Genomic DNA, 22,424 nt, shown 5'->3' on the forward strand with positions numbered 1-22,424 from the left:
AAGGCTCCAAAAATATAGAAAAAACAAGACAGATACAGAGCAAGCAGGGCAGGGAGGGAGCAAAGGAAAAAAGTGTCCACCTTCATTGAGAGCAAGAGAGGAAAAGTCACGCTGAAAATACATTCTAAATATATTTTAAATGTAATTCAATCCCAAATATAGTACACTCAAAATATACTAATCAAGCATGTTTATACTACATAAAAAGCAATATACTTAAAGTATACTAAGTGTAACTTAAGTTGTTCCAAAAAAGTACATGACAGTACACTAAGTACACTTTAAATTTTGCTTTAATACAATTTAAATACTATTAAAATACATTAAGCACACAATTAGTTGTTCCAAAACCACACTTTAAATTAACTAATCCTAAATGAACTTGAAGTATACTCATGATTAGTCTGACTTAAAGTATGCTCAAGTATATTAATATTTAACATACTTTGTATATTTATTTTTCACCAGCAAAGCAAAGCAAAAAACAACACCTCTGCTACTCAAAACCCAAGTTACTAAAGTTTAACCAGGGTGAATTCCAAGAGCACATTGTGAAAAAGAGGAGAGTGACTGTGAATGAGTGTGGTCTGTGGGCGTTAACTTCGCTCCGGCCGCTAGTAAATTAGCCTATGGAATGAAGCAAGGTTTGTCACTCGGATAAAGATCATTCATCCCAGGTGAATCTCGTCATATAAATCCAGCTAAAACTCTGCTGAACTCTGTTGTGGGCTGCAGTTGTATTGAGTATTAACTCTCCTCTCACAAGAGGCAAGGTGTTACCTGTGATAACGACTCACGCATCAAGTAGAGGAGCAACCACGTAGGGACAGAAATCGTTCACAACGTGATCTGACATAACTTGGGCTGATCAATCAATCAATCAAACTTTATTTGTATAGCACATTTCAGCAGCAAGGCATTTCAAAGTGCTTTACATCAAATCAAACACAAAAATACAATGCAACATAGAATCAACAATAAAAACACAACATAGTCAGATTCTGTCAATAAATTTGCGATTGATTACGTTTCGAATACAACTGTAAACAAGTGGGTTTTTAGTTGAGATTTAAAGGAAGTCAGTGTTTCAGCAGTTTTACAGTTTTCTGGAAGTTTGTTCCAAATTTGTGGTGCATAGATGCTAAATGACGCTTCTCCTCATGCACTGACTCTAAATCGTTCCTCTTTAGGTCCAAAAATAATAACTTCAATTTTGTTTTTGTTCAGCTGGAGGAAGTTTTGGCACATCCACACATTTATCTGTTCTAAGCATCTGTTAAGTGATTGGAAAATCAATAAAATCAATAAAAATTAGCTGTGAACCTCGATAGTTACTATATATCTTGATCTTCTTGGTGGGATGGGGCGGCCCCTCTTGATAATAGTAGATGAAAAGCTGGTCTGACAAGTAGTTAGCATGATGAGTTAAGCAGACTCAAAGCTCCACCAGGTGTTTACTAATTACTGCTGACACCAGACCAGAGGAGCTAGGTGTGCTTCGTGAAGCAGAAGCTCAGCTGGAGACTGATGCTCTGAGGAGGAGCTTTGTGGAAATACGCAGGGCTTTGTGTGAGTATGTGCTTAGGTATCCATTGTTCAATCTGTGCTGGTGACAAAGACCTGTTCTTAAACCCACGAAAATGTGAGAGACAGAATAATCAGAGTACTTCTCTCATGCTGCAGTTTAATGCAGTGACAATGGTGCATTAAAGGATGGAGCCTCTACCAATCAATCCCAGAATAGGCTTACTAGCTGATTGCTGATGGAGGACTAGTTACTTAAATAAGAGGACAGAAACATTGATGCTTGAAAAATAAACTTTCAACAATATTCTAACTCTATGTACATTGTTATTTTTGCTTTTATAAATTAATATGAATTAATATTTATTGTAAATGTTTTTGCTGTCAACTCTTGTAATAAGAAATCAAACAACTTAATAAAATCTTTTAGTTCTGTACTGGGGCTATTACTGCTTCTCCACAAAATATGCAGTTTGACACAAAAACTAGTTCTGTTGTACAGGAGGAGGAGCAGCTGTATTTTATGCATACAATGTGTTGTTGGAGCGAGTCACTATGATACTTCCAACAAACCTGTAAGCCACTGATAAGTGAAGGAAGCCTGAACTTAAGTACTTGGAAATGTAGAAAATTCTTCTTAATAATACAAAGTTAACAACAAGAACTTTTTAGAGCAAAGTGTACTCTTACTCATAAAATGATGAGTAAATATTTAAAAAAAATCACTTTAGGTTCATGGAATTATGATCAAGTGATGTAAAGTGTCAAGTTCACCATACTTGATACATACAATTGGGCATTACAGTATATTGTCCCGTCAAAACAAGTTATATAACATCTAAATAGTATTTTGTGACATTTGAATGTACATAATACACATTACACCAGGGGTCCCCAAACTCGGTCCTAGAGTGCCGGCCCCCTGCATGTTTTAATTCTCTCCTTGGTTTATTGCACCTGAATCAGATGATGGCTCGTTAGAAGGCCTAAGAAGAACATTGACATGCTGAAAAGGTTGTTGGTGCCACCAGGGAGAGAACTAAAACGTGCTGGATGCCGGCCTACAGGACCGAGATTTTTCCTTTCTGTGAAAACAAGTTATATAACATCTAAATAGTATTTTGTGACATTTGAATGTACATAATACACATTACACCAATATCTACATGCAAAGATTATTCTGACTTACAAAGCTGGATCACCAATAATTCAGTATTAAAAGGTGTCCAACAAACCAGTCATTCATATGTTTTTCAGTTCAGTTTCAAGACTTCATGAAACTTCTTCAGAAGTTGATCATCATCATCTTTGGCCAGCTGCTCTACAACGTGACGCACTCCGTTCTCCAAGGCAGAGTAGTAACGCTTCAACTCCTTCAGCTCAGCTTCCATCCTTTTCTCCAGCTTCTCTTTATCCTGTTGAGCTTCTCTTAGCAGCTGCTTGTACTCTGCCCTCACGGCTTTCACTTCCTCCTTCAGTCTTTTCTCATAGAACCGTTTGAGTTCACGCTCTTTCTGATCCAGCATATCTACTGTCTTTTCATATGTGTCATTAGAGTAAAACTTTCCTCCTGTCTTCTGCACCATGTCCTCAACCTTCTCTAGCAGACCAAGAACTTGTCGACGATCGTTAGCTCTGAGGTTATTGAAGACATGGTATCTATTTCCAGCCTTCTCTAAGATCTCCTTCAATTCGGGTCCAGCCTCCTTTAACATCTCGTCAAAGCTCGACTCCACCTTATCACCATGTGTGAAGAGGATCATGGAGTATTTCCAGGCTTCCTCTCCAAAAATTTCCTTCACCTTCATCACAGCATCTCTCTCCTCTTTAGAGAATGGTCCGATTCTGATCACCAGCAGAAAGGCGTGGGGACCAGGAGCCGACATGTTGATGCATTTTGAGATTTCTCTCTTCACTTTTTTATCAGACTGAGAGGTGTCAAAGAGGCCGGGAGTGTCGACAACAGAAACCATCCAGTTGAACACTTCTTCTCGTTGTTTGGAGCATTCAGCGGTCTCTAAAGAACAAAAATTCAAATACAGTTTGTGAAGGTACATTGAGATTTACAAAGCAGATGTTATGGTACACACACATAGCATGAAAGCAGTCTTTATGATGGCCCTGTGGCTTTTGATTGTTTTTGAACCAATAACATTATTTAACAATTCAGATAAACTAAAACTATGTCCCTGCTCCTTGGAGGATGAAGAGTCACATGTACAGCAAGAATGAGCTGTTTATTAAACACTGCAAATTAAAAATAATATTGTGAAGAAAATATAAGATTAACCACAAGGCAAACAAAGAGCAACAAGTCATCCAAACTGAAAAAAAGTAGCTAATGTGCTGCAAGAACTGTACAGTAATGTAGATTTGTGGCTTGTTTATTAAAATAAAGCACTTGGACAATATTGGTCCATCTGTGTGTTTCAGAGTTTTACCTGAGGAGTGTTTGGTTGCTGCTCTGAAAGCTTCTCTTCCTAATATGGTGTTTCCACTGGAACTCTTTCCTACACCAGTCTTCCCAACAAGCACCAGCCTTAAGTCAGAAACTGGAACACAGAAAAGGAGATAAAAATTGATACAACAAGCGTCCAGTCCCGTCCAGTATGGACGTAGATTTGCTAGCAGCAGACGGTCTAAAACAGGACTTAATCTGTGTATGAATGTGTTTTTTACTCATTCTGAACTGTTTCTGAACTGTCTGTGCCGTGTGCTGGAGCCTCTCTCCCCCATGGAGCTCAAAACTTTCAACAGCCAGACGTCAAACTGTTCACCGCTATGTTTAAAGTCTGTCTGCATTCTAAAAAATGTCTCAATTAAAAGCAAATAGAGATTCTAGTTGTGTTTTATTAACTTAAACCAACATAGCACACCTAAAAAAAAGCTGCTTAAAAGCTTATCACAGGAGATTTTACTTGCATCACATGAGAGCGCCGCATCGTCTACTTTCCAAAGACACTGATTGCTAAGGGGATTGGTGCATTTGATTTAAAAGCCTGGTCCCAGTACTAAGTGCAGAAATACAACACTTAGTCAGACACAACCTGTCAGGAAGAGCATTTTACTGCCGTCAATCACTCATGCTCATTTTGCTACACCACTGCTTCCCCTGCCATGAATGCTAAGGCTAGTTAGCATATTTATCTGCTGATGACAGCAGATAAATAGTTTTCCTGTAACAGTAAGTTGTTTTTCCACTGTTGGCACACTGAGCAAAGAACAGGAGGCTGGTTGACACTGCGAAGACTCTCGTCCTGACTGATTAGGAGTTTTTGACAAGAAGCAGCACATTTTTAAAAACTACAATAGTAGGACAGGGAGGAGGTGGAGGAGATTGATTTATCTCACAGATTATCTGTCTCATGTATATTGCCATATATGTGTGCCCATGTGTGTGAAGTACTTTTTTCTGCATTATCTATACAGGTAGCCTTCATTACTGTATTGATATGTTAATATTTGTTTAGGTTTGGACTTTGCTTTTAGAGAGAGAGACAGAGCAATTATACAATAAGTCAATGGTCTCCTTATTAAGCACGTCTGTCTAAATGCTTGTTAATGTTAAGATTGGCATCACTAATAAACAGTCAGCAAATCTGCAGTAACAATGTAATGCATATGCATTGTACATTTTTGTCAATACCTTGATACCTTGATTCAAAAATGCCACAAAGAATTACATTTATCAAAGTTAAAGTGAGCCTAACACTGAATGAGCTAGGGGCTTAATAACATTCATTACATATTAACTTAATTTTTTACAATAATGCACTGAGACTTCAGTATTTTGCCCCAGGACTCAAGAGACTCAGACTGGCAGGCAAGTTATGCAAATATTGCTTTTAATACAGGGACTGTATAGAACTGCATTATAATAATAAGTTTGATATGTACAACTGATTTTCATAAGACAAGTATTAATTAGTTTGTAAGTATTCAAAGATTTCACATTTTGTTTCTTTAATGTTGCTTTTATTTTTCAAATTACCATTTAACTTCTTTCTCTAAATTTTGTTTTGTAATTTTTGTTTGTTCTTTTTTTCAGAGCTGCTGCAAAACACAGACTTACAATAAAAAATATAACATTAACTAATTAATTGTTCAAAATTTTCATTATATTAGCTGAACCTTTGTTTCAGAACTATCTGTTGGGAACACATGATTATGTTAGACTGGAAGAATGGAAAAGATTTATTATGATTTTTAAAAGATATCAGCAACATAATTGTAATGGGACTTTAATTTAGAAAGGCACATGTTTTAAAATGATGGGAAAGTTGTTTGAAATGATTTGAACCCAGATTTACATGAAGACAAAAACACACTGGTACTGGGATAGAAATCTCACTTGTTGGAGGAATCTCCATGCTGTCTTTTCTGCCTCGTACTTTCTCTGCTCCTACACATAGACAGGAGGACCAGAACAAATGTTATAATTAACGCACAATAAAATAACTCTTATACATCACATTAGAGCCGAACAGTTAGCCAATGACATTTATTTAAGCCAGTTGTAACCATTGAATAATGAAAGGGAAAGGAACACTGAATAAAAGCTGCGTGAGAAGCAAATCGTTCGTTGAAAAGAACAATTTATTCACAAATGGCTCTAAAACTTAAACATACGTTTATTCTACGATTAATTGTCCTATAAATAAACAGATTTATGGCTACAAATCTGGTGGGAAACTTAGTTTAGGTGCGCCATGTTTTACTAAATGTTTAACACCTAAACTCATTAAAAAAAAAACTTTAATAAACTCACCGACTTCCTCGCTTTCCGCCATCCCGATGAAGTGAGTCAACTTATGATCCTATAAATTAACGTGCCGCATTAAATTATTAAAAAATTAGAACTTCAAACCGAAGTCAAACCGAAGTCAAACCGAAGTGACCGAATCTTGCAAATCATCGTCGAGGGCAGCAACACAGTTTTTATCCGGCTACACCTTCAAAATAAAACATTTCTGCTAGTATTTAAAACAAAGTGAACAAGGCCTTTGTTTGGTTTAGACTGATTTCATCTCCATGATGACAGGATTCATGTCTAAATCTCTTTCCTTAACTTAGGCTACTAACTGTGGTTAGAATAAATATTTAGCCCATCAAATTATATTCAATAATTATTGTTAGATTAGAACTCTGCTGTGCTTTTACTTTGAAAACGTGTTTCTGGATGAGTACTGGATTCGTCAGTGAACGGCTACACCCTAAAACAACTGTTTGACGCAGCAGCGCAAAACCGAAAGTAAATGAAAGAAGCAGAACTTAATGTTCGGTCTCGTTTCTTCCAGTGAAAGTTAACGTTCCCCCGAAGAGGTGAGTCCAGCTGTCAGAGAACGAGTTTGATCACCCGAGAAAATAAACATCTATTTTATGATAGGCTACTAACACTTCGTACTTGTTCACTTAGGAGCAGACAGGTCGCAGGATGGTGGATCTCATGTTCAGCGTCGGGGTGCATGAATTCATCTGGAGGCCTCAGTGTGGCGAGCTGTGCGGAGCAGTAAGTAATGTACCGAAAACTTCTCACGTTTTGATCGGAGCATCGGCTGTTATTTTTCTCCATTGGTCAAAGAGTTGGTAAATTTTCCACACTTAGAAGTTAAATTTGTACAAAAGAAGCAACGTAGGACCGTAGGCCAAATGTGTCAAACTGGAGTCCAGCAACTTTTAGCTGTTTCTCTGTAAGCGCACATGAATCACATAAGTTAGCACATTAGCAAGATCCTCAAGGAGGGGATTCAGTTCTTTCATTCTCAGGTCGGCTGCAGGCATTTATCCTCTTTTACGTTTTTCCAGACTCCAGTTTTGAAAATGGAATAAAGTTCATTCCACCATCTAAATGCTCTATTTAAAGCTGCCTTCTGCATGTTCCCCACTGACAACTTTTATCATTTTCCCCCCTTTTTTATGTTATTTTGTGGGGGTCACAGGTTGAAAAGTTTGGGAACCCTTGGTGTAGGGCACCATCTGCTGAGTTGCCACCGCTACTGCAGCTCAAATAAATAAATCACATAGAACATAATGAATAATACCAACAATCTGCAACTCTAACGAGCATCCCTTTTTGAACGTTTTCAGTGGCAGTTCTTGAAACCTTTACATCGGGGGACAAGGGAGAGGCAAAAAGCAGGGTGGCAATGTTGGACTGTGAAGTATGTGCAAAATCACTTTTATGTATATCAAGGTATCAAAATACCAGAAGCTCAAAGATAGGTGACTTCCTAAAATAGTTTTCTAAGTGGTGCTTGGGGCTGCGACAGACTGGCGACCTGTCCAGGTTGTACCCCGCCTCTCGCCCAGAACCTAGCTGGAAATAGGCACCAGCAACCCTCCCGACCCCATTAGAGACAAGGGTGAAAAGAAAATGGATGAATGGATGGATGGTGGTGCTTGGGGATCTTCATCTTGTTGAAATAACTCGTTACACCCAGGATTTAACCATCTAACTGTTGTTATAAAGTTGAAAAGTTGGAGACACTCCTCCTTCTTTGTCATTCCACTTGGCTTGTGCACTGCACCAGTATCGTTGGCACCAAAACATGCCCTCAGCACGATGCTACCAGTACCATCCCTAGCATTTTGCTTAGCTAGTGTCCATAGATTTGACAGCCTCATCTTGACTCTTCCAAACACTCTGTCAAATTTAAATGTGTGGATTTTGAAGTGATAACTGGTTTCTTGGCCAGCAGCCTCTCAGCCCTAGTTGGTGTTATACAGGTTTCACTGTGGGTTGTGGAGTTCTAGTATCTTCCACTTTATGATACACAGTGTTGGCATAGTTACTTTGAAAAAGTAACTTTAATCGGACTACTGATTACTCCTTGAAAAAGTAACTTAGTTATATTACTGACTACTTGACTTGCAAGTTACTAAATTACATTAAAAGTAACTTTTTAGTTACTTTCAGCAGCTGTTAACAACAACGCTCCGCCTCCTGTGAAAATCACATTGAGCTTTGCCAAAACTTAATTGTAAGCTATTTTATAATGGTAACATCAACAATGTGTCTCCACTAATAAGGTTGAACTGAAGAGGAGATTGTAGAAAAAAATTAAAAACGTGAGTAATTTGTGTGGTCCAAGTGTTGTTTGGAAAACTCTAAGAAGGATTTTAAAGCCCCCCCCCTAAATCCCCCCAGCCTCCAGGTTCTGCGTTACGGCCCTGCGTTTGGTCTCAAAGCTCAGCGCACAGAGCTCCTCCTGCAGCTCCACAACTCAGATGGCTGCACAGATTTGTGACACTTATCATAATATTAATAATTATAATGGCGTTAAGTTTCCATTATAATTATTGGCAACTACGGACACGTTTATTCGTGGCTGTTTTCACGTTTATTGTGCTGTTCATATTGGTCTCGTTGTTTGCCGTTTTCTGGAGCGCAACGCGAAGCTCGACGTCATTCAGAGGTAATATATTAACTTGACATTAACAAAGACACAGCGGGACGGATCATCGGGGAAATGATGGACAGGGAGAAACTGAGTAAAACTACCTTAATGACGGACAAATTCTTGGATTTATTGAGTCTCTGCTTATTTCCAAGCCCAAATGAGCAACTTCACGTTCAAAAACGAGCACAAAAAGGTGCAACCCGCCACTCATTACATTTGCAAGCGACTTAAAAAAAATGAAGCCCAAAGCCGCTTATAATAATCGGACTTGGAGACAGAACCTGAAAATAGTTCCAGTTTTTCCACCAACAAAATCTTCCTCCATTGTTTACATTTCTGTCGCATAGAGACGTCGGTCACTCGACAAGACGAGTAGAGGAAATACGATTACGGTAAATAACAAAAGAAGATAGTAACGCACAGTGATTTTGATAAGTAACTGTAGTCTGACTACTCGATTTGAAACAGCAACGCGTTAGATTACTCGTTACTGAAAAAAGTGGTCCGACGTCAGTAACGCGTTACAAATTAACGCGTTACTGACATCACTGATGATACAATGGCGCCTTAGCAATTGTTCCTGAACATATCAAGAGATTTTATTTCTTCTGACTATGGCGATTTGGGTTTCAGTGATTTACCAACTTACACAGTCCTTCCTTCTGAACAATGTGTATCAACACTGGACAGTTGGTTCCATTTAGTTAAACATTTTGAAGTAATTCCTCATATTGAGCCTGTATCCATGTGGTGATAGTAGAAAGGAAAATGTCCCTTTTAACAAGAAAACACCTTAAGTAGATCTCAGGGTTAACAGTCATCTGCTGTGACTTACTGGGGCTTTCAGAACACAAAGCATATACATAAAACATGGAAGCATTGATGAATGCTATGTTAAATAAAAGATAAGGATACTTATATATAGGCCTGTCACGATAGCAAATTTTGCTGAACAATTAATTGTCTCAAAAAACTATTGCGATAGACGATAGTATTGTTTGAAAACCTTTTTGCACTGATTTAATGGAAATGACATAATAATGCATGCGATTTCCTGCCAAAGATAGATACACTTTATTTTAAAAAGAACACCCAACACTGGAACTGATAAACAAAACAACCAAAAATAAAAATAAAATTGATTCTCAGTCTCCATTAACAAAAATGGACGGTACTTGAATAAAAACGAAATAACATAAAGCCAATATGTTATTTCCAATACATAAATACTGCATTCAACCAAAAGAGTGCAGATTATAAAGTTTGTTTACCATATTGCCCTCCAGTAATCATTAGATTTAAATAGAGAAGATGGGCACATCGACTACCTGATGCAATAGTTTACACTACACGTTAGTTCACACCTACATTTTCCCCTTATGACAATCTTAGAACTTTGATCGTACTAAGATTGTCTCTTGTGATCATCCTGTAGTGTGTGGTGTGTTTCGCTAGATCGTTGTGGGGCTCCGATCTAAATCAGGGATTTTCCCCCAACTGGGATCGTTAACGCAGCCTGTTGAATGTGACAGGTAGCCAATCAGAAAGCGCAGATTCTCCTCCTGCTTTCTGAGGGGAAATTACCAGGGGAATCCCAAACAGCAACCCGAAGTCCAGCGGACATTGGAGATGGTATGTGGAAACAACATTAATGTTTATAAAACATTTGGTGCAAAGAATATAGAAATGACGAGGGGAGGAGTTGGAGAGAAATCGCTACGTTGATGAACCCGGTAACTTTTCAGCTGTTCTTCGTTAACGTGACATAAATCGGTTCTAATGATTTTCATTCAGTCAGGACGTTACGCTGACACTAGAGCCAAATGCGTTGCAGATAGATTGTAGTAAAGCATTGATCAATCCCTGGTTTTAAAATTAGTTAGCTGGACTTGTAGCCATTATGTTGTGCCCACTGTTGGACATCACACGTCACATCAAACCCGATGGAACCGTTATACCTAGGATTTCTGTTGGCAAATGTGTGGTCTCAGATTTTGAAAATGGGCCGACAATCGACTGACAGCACTAAGATGGTGTCGTGTGCGCTGGACATTACACTAAGGAAATGAGGAAGGGAGGGTCAGTGGAAAGCACCGGAGTTGAACCTTTTTTCATTTAGCGTCATCAACAGAAAGAGATAACGGCGATAATTAAAATGACGTAGATAGTTTTAATTTATTGTACGATTAATCGATTTCTCGTTTATCGCGACAGGCCTACTTATATATTGTTAAACACGAACACTGGAATTTTTATCCTCAATAGAGAAAATACACAGAGTTCTTGGCAGCAACTTCGTGACTCATGAACCCAATCAGAAAGAAGTTGCTTCTTCACAGACATGCCGCACTAGATGAAATGTGGGGGGAGGAATTGTTTATGGGTTTTGTGGTGTTTCATTATGGTGTAATGATAAAACATAAAATATTTCTGAAAAGTAAATGCAAATGTTTGTCTTTAGTAAAAGGTATTTTATTTAAATAGGTGGAGATTGGTGAATTGAGATCCCCCTGTGAATTAAATGTGGTTTGGTTTGTCACACCTGGGACTATTTAAGACTGCAGTTTCACCTGTGAAATGATTGTTGATGCTGTGTGAAGAATAAACCACTGCTGTTTCCACTTGACTGCCTCAGATTTCATCCTCACTGTAAAATCCAGCTTCAAAAGACCGCCTTGTTACCCACCTACAGTGACTCATCTGAATAACTCCTTCTCAAAATACAAACAGTGAGCTGCTACTCACTAACAGAACAAGTATGAGCTCTATCACAACTACAGCGTCATATATTTATTATTTCCATGTGGAATGAGCAGAAAACAAAACAAATTTCTCAAATATTGCACATGAATTTTTGCAGGTTAATCAAATAAATAGCTATCCTGCCATTTTATTTAATAATGCCTCATTATTGGGTGGGTGCCTGTTTCTTCCAAGGTGACACAAGGATCTCTGTGTATTTGGGTTAAGATTGAAGTTTAGAGTGTCTGCTAGAAATATTTCATAATTATGCTACATGGCTGAAGTGTAACCAACCTCCCTGACATGCTGGTAAATTCCAGCAAAGTGAGTGGAGCCAAGAGAAACTGAGGGGCAGAGCTGAGTAGGCATGTCACAATAAACAATAAATCAATTAATCGAATGATAAATGACAAATTATCAACCTTATTTTTGTTATTGGTTGTTTTGTTTGTTTACCAGTTCCAGTGTTAAGTGTTCTTTTGAAAATACAGTGTATTTATTTTTGGCAGGATGTGCTTGCATTATTATGTCATTACCATTACATCAGTTTAAAATGGTCTTCAAACAATATTATCGTTTATTGCAATAATTTTTGAGACAATTAATTGTTGTTATTATGACAGGTCTACACTGTCATAATGGGTTTGGAAGAAGGGGAAAAACAGGGTTATTGTGGTCAGTGCTGACTTCTAAACCTGATCACTATTTAGCTTATTTTCTGACACCTCTAGTGACTTTTTAGTCACAAAAACTAACAAGTGACAAATCAAGTGACTTTTTCTGTGTTGGTAGTAGAGACTTTTATGGTGACAAACCCCTGCAGTACAGCTGCAGGTTCTTAATCTGCACTACAAATCAAGCATTTATGATGCAGACTAATGACATCAATCAATACTCTCAATGGTCCCTATTTCAATTCATGAGTTGACACTGGGTGGGTGGAGCTGTGTCTTTGAGTGAGATACTTTTATATCAGAACATAGGATTGTGTGATGAAAAGCTGTACTATTTTAAACAAATAGGAGAATCCAACTGCCTAAGCTATGTTTTACCAAAGGAGGGCAGCAGTGAGAGGATTTAGGCCAAATAATATGGAATTAAACTATTTTATGCTAGATTTGAGCAGAAACATAAAGATAGAACCGTAAACAAACGATTGAGTTACTTTTACTTGATAGATGTATAAAGATATACAATAATTGTTTATAGGTCTTTTAATACAAGTTTTCCTTTCCAAGAATCCAAGCTCAACATTTGCATCATCTCTTTTAAACCAATAACAAGCAAGAGAGATGGAGTGGTCTCAAATGCCAGAAAGGGAATAAGTGACTTAATTTTATTTTTAAATAGCCATGTTCGAAATTAAAAATGATTCTTACTAAATATTGTGCACATTTACTGTAACAACAATTCAAAGAGACTTTATCAGTCAATCAATCAAACTTTATTTGTATAGCACATTTCAGCAGCAAGGCATTTCAAAGTGCTTTACATCAAATCAAACACAAAAACACAATGCAACATAGAATCAACATTAAAAACACAACATCAAGTCAGATTCCGTCAATAAATTTGCAATTGATTACGTTTCAAATACAACTCTAAACAAGTGGGTTTTTAGTTGAGATTTAAAGGAAGTCAGTGTTTCAGCTGTTTTACAGTTTTCTGGAAGTTTGTTCCAGATTTTTGGTTCACTTTTTTAGTAATTGAAAGAATTAAAACCAGAAAATGAAAAAGATTTTAAATGTATGTTGAGTGACCATAAGTTACCTCTGATTTTGATTTTTTATGCAGTTACTATTATGCATGAACTGTGTATCTTGAATCTCGGTTCTGAAAATTTTATAATTCTTTCTGTTGCATTTCACAGGTTTCTAATGTTCCATCATGGACGATCGTCTCTCCATTGTCCTTCTGGGAAAAGCTGGAGTCGGCAAAAGTGCTTCAGCAAACACCATTTTAGGACGAGCAGCGTTTGAATCCAGAGCATCATTTGGAAGAGTCACTAAACACGTCTCAATGGAAACAGGAACTGTGTTTGAGAAATATGTTACAGTCATTGACACTCCAGATATTTCAGGATCAGAGGAGCAGATTAAACACTTCTGTCAGTATTTCCTCCAGGAGTCCATCCCTACTCTTTTCCTACTGGTTTTTAAAATTGATCGGTTCACTGATGAAGACCAAAAGACTGTAGAGGCAACAACCAGAGTTCTTGGGCCTCAGAGGATGAAAAACTGTTTCCTGCTCTTTACAGGTGGAGATACTTTAAGGACGTCGTTATCAAATTACATTTCAGACTATAAATCAAGCTTACTTCCAGAGGTAGTCAAAAGTTTTTCATCAAGAACTCATCTTTTCAACAATGAAGATGAGGGACGGAGACAGGTCAGGGAGCTACTGTTGAAGTCTGGACACATCACAACAGGTAAGGTTTGATTACTGTCATATCTTTAACTGTTCTAATGCATTACACCCTAAAAGAACCAAAAAGTAAGATGGATAGACTTAATGAAGACAAATTAAGATGCTAAAGGCTGGCAAATTAAATTTGCAATTTCATTTGAAAGCCCTAATCTGACTCTTTGCAGGATTCAATTTGATGACAATAGACTGAACTCATGAAAAGCTTTTTTTAGTCATATTGGGCTTTCTACCACGATTTTATACTTGAAAGCAAATAATTTATTTCCCATAAGTTTTTCTCTTCGAAGGTTAGCAATATGTATTAATATTAATAACCCCATAAATACTCATTTAAATTTACAGTTAATTGAATTATATATAATTTTCTGATGATTTTAAACTATAGTTTGCTTACCTGGGCCAATTTACTTTTAAAAAATTATTATGATTATGACATCTGATCAAATCAAAATAAATGACAACCTTCTGCTTTTGGAGCAAATTGGTGGAAGTAACGTAACATTTGCATCAAATAAACCATGAAGGGGCATCGTGTGGCGCAGTGGTTAGAGGAAATGCCAAAGACCTCGACATGGCTGTCCTGAGTTTGACTCTAGTCCTCACTGCATGTCTGTCCCCTTTTTTCCATGCCCTTTTCCTGTAAGATTACAATACAATAAAGGCTACTAGTATCTAAAAAAATCTCTAAAGAAACAAGAGGAGATTTTAAAACTGGTTTGAATAACAGAACATGAGACCATAAACAAAATGACTTTATATTGTTTGAAAATAGGAAGCTTGTGGACAAATCCAATTTCAAGCAAACCCACAAAACCAGAAAATGTGTTAAAAGACAAAAGTAGGAAGTGTGAAGATTTCCACACTTAAAATTACAATAATAAAGAACAATGATAATCTGATGAACAAATATAAATAATAACAACTTAAAATACTAGACTATAAAATATTAGTACAGGTCTAAAATATTAAATGCTATTGAATCTACGTTAATACATTCCTTTTATATTTTTGCTTTACGTTATGTAATACGTATTTTTTTTTGTAAAACTACGAACGAAAGCATTTTTACATATTTTTTTTCATTGTGATTTAGAAACACTATTTTTAGTTTTAGCTTACAAAAAAGTCAACCTGTTTTTATTTCACAGGAACCGACCTGGAGACGCTTTTGGAGGATCTGGGATTGGATCCGTTCTACAGGAAGAAGCTGTCACTCAGCAAGATACTGGAGATCAATGAGAAAATCATCAATGAAGAGCCTCTGAAGTGTAAATCTGATCTTTCATGGTATTTTCTTAAGAAACTGATGATGGTGAATGTAACAGCTAGAAAGATAAAATGCACATCAGCTTCTGAGTCAAACAGTGATGATTCATTGAGTGATGATTTTGATTTTAATTATCTATTTGCAAGTCTTAATGATGATGAATCACTAAATCCTCTTGATATAATCACTGCTCTCTTCCTGTGTTCTGATGGGTTTGTTCATCAAGAGTTAGCTCTAAAAATGTCCATGTGTCAGTTCTCTGTTCCTCTGCTGCTTCCTAACTGTGATACACAGCAGTGCACCCTCATGCTGTGGGCCATGAGAGACATTGTTAAGAAGTACAGACCTTCAAAACTTTCAGAATCAAGAGGCTTCATAGAAGAAAGAATAGTTCTTTCTGAACTTCCAATGATCTCATTTGTGAGACTGGGTGAGTGCTCTCTGTCCAAATCAGAGATCCTCAATAAACTTTTGAGTAACTCTGAGCAATACCATTACACCTTTGTTCACCACAACATGGAGTGTGGAGACAGTCCAAGAAGAATATCCAATGGACTGACTGAAATGACCTGGTACCTTCCCTGTGGAAACAAAAACATGGACATCTTCAGTGAACCAGTTGCTATAGCTAACCTTCGTGGAGACATTGCTTCATTTGAAACTCAATTCTCCTTTTTGTGTCGGACATCTGCTGCAGTTTTTGTTTTCTTTGACCAGCTGGACTCTGAGTGTGAACTGCTGATGAACAAAAACCACAAAGCTCAAATCTTCTTAGTGGGAAACCAGCAGAACAAGAACCTTACTCCAGATAGTCTAAAGAAAGTAGCAACCAGGCTGAACTTGACAAAGAACAATATAATTATAAAATCAAAACAGACAAATGATGCAGATTTTGTCAAATCTTTGAAGAAAGTTGTGAGCAGTGTACTTACCAACCCACAGTTGAAGATGTCAGTAGAGCAGATGGCTGATGTTGCTCATGAATTAGGAATCACAGTTGATGAAGATTCTCCAGAGTGCCAGGATGGAAAGAAAAATGCAGATGCCATCACTGCAGAGATAGAAGATACTTTTCAATTCAAAGAAAATCAGTTTCCTTTACAAGGTCAAATATGGAAGGAACTGACTTTTTTGGAAAAGGAAGAATTTCGTCTCCGAAAAGTTGGTTCTGAAGACATAGAGAGCTATAAGAGCAACCTCAAAAAGATTAAAGAAGAGCAACGTAAAAAACAAAACTCCTATGCAATGTCAAGTGTAATGACTTGCTTCATTAGTGCAATATCCAGCCCACATAGAGAAAGGTGTTACTTTCTGAAATGGATGAGAATGAACATTGACAATTTGTCTCGATCAAAACTTTCTGGCCTCAGGGAGCTTTACAAGGAAAAATGCAAAGATTCTGAAAATAAACAAGAAATCAAAGAAATCGACCAAAAACTTTCCAGCAGCTCACTGGGAGTTGAGCACTTCTTCCGTGAAATGGGTCAGATCTACGAAGCTTCTCTTTACCTTGAAGAAACAGATCCATCACGTCAACAACTGAAACATCTGCCCAGACTCTGTGCTCAGTTGTTGTTGGATGGATTTCCTCTTGAGCTTGTAGATGGAGATGCTTCCAACATTCCTCTCAGTTGGGTGAGTGATGTTCTCTCTCAGCTCAATGACTTGGTGTCTCCAAAGAACAAGATCCTGGTCGTCACAGTTCTTGGAGTTCAGAGCACAGGGAAGTCCACTCTCCTTAACACCATGTTTGGAGTTCAGTTTGCAGTCAGCAGTGGTCGATGCACTAGAGGAGCCTTCATGCTGCTCATTAAAGTCAATGAAGACTTCAAGAAAGTTCTCAACTGTGACTTCATGATGATCATCGACACTGAAGGCTTAAAGTCACCAGAGCTAGCACAGCTGGACAACAGCCATGAACATGACAATGAGCTGGCAACACTTGTTGTTGGTCTGAGTGACATCACCATTATCAATATTGCTATGGAGAATTCAACAGAGATGAAAGACATCCTGCAGATAGTGGTGCATGCTTTCCTCAGGATGAAGGAGGTCGGCAAAAAGCCTCAATGTCAGTTTGTTCACCAGAACGTTTCTGATGTTTCAGCTCATGAGAAGAACCTGAGAGACAGGAAGCTGCTGTTAGAACAGCTGAATGAGATGACCCAGGCAGCAGCTAAAATGGAGAAAAGAGAAGAGAAGAACTTCACTGATGTGATGGAGTATAATCCAGACACTGGGAACTGCTACGTTCCTGGACTCTGGAATGGAAACCCACCAATGGCTCCAGTCAATGCAGGATACAGTGAGACTGTCTATGAACTCAAGAAAAACATCATTCAACAGCTGGGAGAGTGTGAGTCAACTTCTAACAACATCTTGGAGTTCAGTGAGTGGATAACCAGCCTGTGGAACGCAGTAAAACATGAAAACTTCATCTTCAGCTTCAGAAACAGCCTGGTGGCTGATGCTTACATGAGGCTCTGCACAGAGTACAACCAATGGGAGTGGGAGTTCAAAAAGGAAATGTACAAATGGGTCACCACAGCAGAAACAAGAATTTCCAATTTTGGTTCATTTGCTGCAACGTCTGAAATATCTGACATGAATGAATTCATCACTGAGTTGGAAAGTGAAGCAATAACAGAGCTGACCAAGTGGGAGACAAAGATCCTTGAAAACCTGAAGAAATACTTTGATCAGTCAGAAGGTCATGTTTATCTGATTGAAGGACACAGAGAGGAATTCTCCAACAGCATAAAGAGTCTTAGACGACAAACTGAAAGATCAGTGTTGAACCAGATCACAGCAGCAGCTGATATTAAGAAGGGATTAAAAGAACTTGATAAAATCAGGGCCACTTATAGAGAAGAAACTGAAAAAGCAGTTTGTGATTTAATTGATGAATGTCGCAAGAAAAAAGTTCAAATGACAGACAGAGAGCTTGATGAAAGTTTTGACAAGATGTGGCCTGAAACACTGAGGACTTTTTCTTTCTCTGAACAGCAGATTTCAAATATCATCACCAATGTGTCCCATCAGTTGCGATCAAATCTTTCACACAAAGGAAGCCATGCATGTGAACTTCTGAATAAAAAAAACCTCAAAGACTGTGGACTGGAGCTTTTTATATACAAACCTAAAGTTGCGATGGATAAATATAAAGATACTGTTAAAAGATTTTTTACCTGGACAGGTCTAATAAAGACGAGACAAAATATCGCTGACAGAATTATTTCAGACTGTGATTACTATATTAGTGATAAAGTCAAGAGAAAAACTAATTATCGTGATACTTACATCGAGGAGATCCTTCACATCATTGATGAGAAGCTGAACAAAGCTGATGTTAATGACATTGAGTTTGAAGTGTCTCTGAAACAACACATCTGTGGATCTGCAGCCAGAAAGTTTCAGAAAATGCATGAAGAATTTATCCAAGAAAAGGATTCTTACAAATCTATGCAGAAAAACAAAGAAAGGTTTCGCACAGATTTCAAAGATGTCTTCCACAAACTAGAATGCCAGAAGAAAGCTGAAGAATTCACTAATCAGTGTCTGAAACCTGCTGTGGAAAACTTCATCTATCGTTCTCTTGGTCCTGATATTGTTGATAAAATGATGACAAAAGAGGAGTTCAGCACACGAATGTCCTTCCAGTATTCAATTTTACTGGATCTGATTTCTAAAAGTGTCTTTGAAAGATTTAAGAGTTACAATCAGTCATATGAAGATTATGTTAAATGGTGGATATCTGAGAGAATTAGGGAGTATTTCTCCTTTGAGTTTACAGTTTGTGAGTTAGAGGACAAACATCTTAAGTGCTGCATCAAACACATAAATGCTGCCATTAAAAAGGCAAAAGCAGAAAAGACTGACAGTCTGAGAACATTTGTTGTTAAGATCTGCACAGAACTTGGTGATAAACTGGTAATTTCCCAGGATGCTCTTGATGCCTTCATGGTTCTGAACAATGCTGACCAGGAACAGTTTGCTCACTGGCTCAATATGTTTGTGGAGGAAATGACAGAATATCTTAGAGAAAAGTTTAAAAACACACAGTTTGAAACAAAACTCTCACAGCTCCACATAAAACCAGAGAATGAGCTTTTCAACAAAGTGGTTGGTTGTGGCAAACAGTGTCCATTCTGCAAAACACCCTGTGATGCAGGTGGAGAAAACCACACTCAACACTTTGCTTCTCTGCATCGACCACGGGGTTTAGGTCAGTTCAGTTGGGAAAACTCAAAAAGACTCACGACTAATGTCTGCACTTCTCTTGTTATCAGTGATGGATATTTTCGCTGCAGAGACACAAGGAATGAATGGCATCCTTACAAAAGATATAGGGAGATTTACCCCAACTGGAATATTCCTCCAGATGTGAGCCTTGATGCGTCAGATTATTGGAAATATGTGATGAACCAGTACAACAAGGAATTTGCCGAAGAATATAATGCAGAACCTGCTGACATTCCTGATGCTTGGAAGAGAATCACAAAAGAAGAGGCAGTGAAAAGCCTCAAGAAATTATTCAACATCAAGTGAAGTTATAATACTTTTAGTTGTTTGAACATAACTGTTCTTTGCATGTAGAGTTTTTTGATCCTTTTTCCTTCTTTGTTTTTTTTTTTGTTTTTTTTTTTTACCTCATTTACACATGTATTTAGTCTTGTAGTAAAGACAAAATAAACTGCTTAGGCCTCTTTTGTTATAGCTTCTTATTTTTTTTAATTGTCCATTTATAATAGCATTTAACATTATTGTTCTATTTTTTATGTTTTGTTTGCAAATTATTTTTTCTGAAAATTTTTACACTCTTGTTTGAAAAATTGTCAGAATATGCTGTGCTATATTAGATGAATAGATGCTGAGTTGTAGGATAAACATAATCGTTAGACATTAATGATTCGCTGCTATGATGTTCACTGTCATGATCATTCAGCACAGAGATTGCTGCATAGTTGTTTATCATAGCAACTAGAAAACTTTCACCAAAAATACTAAACTGAACGTTGCTGCAGTTATTTATAAACTTATATTAATTAGAATGCATTTATGTGACTTAAAATCAGGCTTTCTGATGTTGTTGAACCTCCACTTCATTAAGCTCTCAGACTTCTTTGTTCATTGCTGTGGGTATTGCTCAGCATTCATCCTCTAATGGGGCAGAAAAATCCAGCACAACTCAAAGTATTCACATATCTCTTTTTTTCATATTCAAATTCAAAAATACTTTATTACTCCCAAATGAAAATTAAATGTTGTTGTAGCTCATTAATTTAGATTCTTCAAAGAATTATTGAAAATTATGATGCCTGTTGGAAGAAAATATCTCCTGTAGCAGTCTGTGCTGCACTAAATCAGAAGAAGCCTCTGACTGAAGATTCTCTGCCTTCCCTAGACAGTCTCATGAAGAAGATGGTCAGGGTTGTCCATAATTTTCTTGATCCTATGAAGAATCCTCTGAGGATTTGGATTTTGTGTCTTTTAAGTTAATTGACTCTCTTTGTTGTTACGTCTTCCCCTTTGTTGTTTCCAGCTGTCCCTCGTTTTTCTCGATTACCCTCTGTGTATTTAACCCTACTTGTGTCACCTGCCCCTTGTCGAATCTTTGTCTTGTGTATCCCATGTATCTACCTGTTTCTTTGTTCCCTGCTTATCCAGGCTCCCTGGATTTCATGTACTTCATCATTAAATCATCATTTCATACTACAACTTGGGTCCACCGCGTCATTCCTCATCACCACAACTCCACAATTCATGACACCTTCTTTGCAAAATTGTCTCCAGTACAGAACCAGCCTTCATTATCAGGCTTTTGAGCTCTTTAAGGTTTCTGGCTCTGATGCTGCTATAGACCTCTGTTGCATCAATTCATTGTTATGCTAATCGCGGTAAATGTCTTCTTATGTTTTTGTATTGATAAAGTACACTGACTTTTATAGCAGTTGATCTCTGCTTTTTACTTAAATAAATGAAATGAAATGAAATGAAATTTATTCGAACATGATACAAATATAAAAATAAAATAGTGCACAGTAACAAGAAGTGCATAAGAAAGAAGAGAAAATACAGATTTTTTGTTTCAGTTAACATATCATGCTCAAAATGGGGTAGGAAGAAGTGAGAACTTATAAACTCCTACCCTTAAACACTTGAGACTTTAGAGTCCTACTGTCATTAAAAAAAATCAAAATCAAAGTGGCAGTCAGAAGTAACAGTTACTAATATTTACCTATACATTTTCCCATTTTATGCTGGTTTATCTTTCTAAACCCTTACACCAAGTTGTTATCTTCAATACACACCTTATTGCTTTCTGTCCCCATGTGTGTATCTATTGAAAATTACCTCTTTGTACTTTCTTTTGAATTGTGTTAAACTATTGCTTTGTTTTAAATCTTCATGTAACTTATTCCATAACTTTACACCTTTAATTGAAATACAGAAGCTTTTTCTTGTTGTTCTAAAATTGCGGATCTTGAAGTTTGAGTGACCCCTTAAGTTATACCCCCCTTCTCTTTCAGAAAACGCGTTCTGTATGTGCTCAGGTAACAACTTTTTAGATACCTTGAACATAAATTGAGCCATTTTAAATTCTACAAGCTCGTCAAATTTTAGAATTCTGGATATTATGAAGAGCGGGTTTGTATGCTCATAATAACCGACATTATGGATGATTCTAATGGCTCGTTTCTGTAGGACGGTTACCGGATGTAAAGAGCTCTTGTAATTAACTCCCACACTTCACAGCAATATGATAGATATGGTAAAATCAGAGAGTTATATAGAATATGAAGTGATTTAGCATTCAATACATGTCTAGCTCTAGCCAATATGGATATACTTCTACTGAGTTTACTCTGTAAATGTTGAATATGAGGTTTCCAACTGATTTTGTCATCTATTATTAAACCGAGGAACTTATTAGCAAAAACCCTTTCTAGAGTTACGTCCTCTATTTGAATTTGGATTTCAGTATTTTTATAACAGTTCCCAAAGACCATGAATTTCGTCTTGTCCAAATTTAGGGATAATTTGTTATGGTCAAACCATATCTT

General features: G+C 37.3%; 2 protein-coding genes across 2 annotated transcripts; one reads left to right on the forward strand and one right to left on the reverse strand.

The window, feature by feature from the left end:
- Window positions 1-1,568: 1,568 nt before the first annotated feature.
- On the reverse strand, window positions 1,569-6,411 carry LOC122819834 (GTPase IMAP family member 7-like). The gene is made up of 4 exons (XM_044096817.1): window positions 6,293-6,411; window positions 5,876-5,926; window positions 3,966-4,076; window positions 1,569-3,541 (listed from the first exon to the last, which is right to left on the reverse strand). The coding sequence occupies exons 1-4, from the start codon at window positions 6,312-6,314 to the stop codon at window positions 2,778-2,780; spliced, it is 948 nt and encodes a 315-aa protein (XP_043952752.1). The 5' UTR covers window positions 6,315-6,411; the 3' UTR covers window positions 1,569-2,777.
- A 319-nt stretch (window positions 6,412-6,730) lies between these two features.
- Window positions 6,731-21,387, forward strand: LOC122819835 (interferon-induced very large GTPase 1-like). Its single transcript, XM_044096818.1, has 4 exons — window positions 6,731-6,846; window positions 6,941-7,033; window positions 13,537-14,094; window positions 15,242-21,387. The coding sequence occupies exons 3-4, from the start codon at window positions 13,554-13,556 to the stop codon at window positions 19,906-19,908; spliced, it is 5,208 nt and encodes a 1,735-aa protein (XP_043952753.1). The 5' UTR covers window positions 6,731-6,846; window positions 6,941-7,033; window positions 13,537-13,553; the 3' UTR covers window positions 19,909-21,387.
- Window positions 21,388-22,424: the final 1,037 nt, after the last annotated feature.

Source organism: Gambusia affinis, linkage group LG18 (genome assembly GCF_019740435.1).
Source record: "Gambusia affinis linkage group LG18, SWU_Gaff_1.0, whole genome shotgun sequence".
In the NCBI taxonomy this organism is placed as follows: Eukaryota; Metazoa; Chordata; class Actinopteri; order Cyprinodontiformes; family Poeciliidae; genus Gambusia; species Gambusia affinis.

What these genes read in the sequence shown, in the direction of transcription:
- LOC122819834 (XM_044096817.1), bottom strand. Translation starts at nt 6,314, where the DNA reads ATGGCGGAAAGCGAGGAAGTCG. An exon ending in GGCGGAAAGCGAGGAAGTCG is followed by an intron (nt 5,927 to 6,292) that starts GTGAGTTTATTA and finishes GTCTATGTGTAG; the next exon opens with GAGCAGAGAAAGTACGAGGC. An exon ending in AGCAACCAAACACTCCTCAG is followed by an intron (nt 3,542 to 3,965) that starts GTAAAACTCTGA and finishes TTTGTTCTTTAG; the next exon opens with AGACCGCTGAATGCTCCAAA.
- LOC122819835 (XM_044096818.1), top strand. Translation starts at nt 13,554, where the DNA reads ATGGACGATCGTCTCTCCATTGTCCTTCTGGGAAAAGCTGGAGTCGGC. An exon ending in GTCTGGACACATCACAACAG is followed by an intron (nt 14,095 to 15,241) that starts GTAAGGTTTGAT and finishes TTTATTTCACAG; the next exon opens with GAACCGACCTGGAGACGCTT.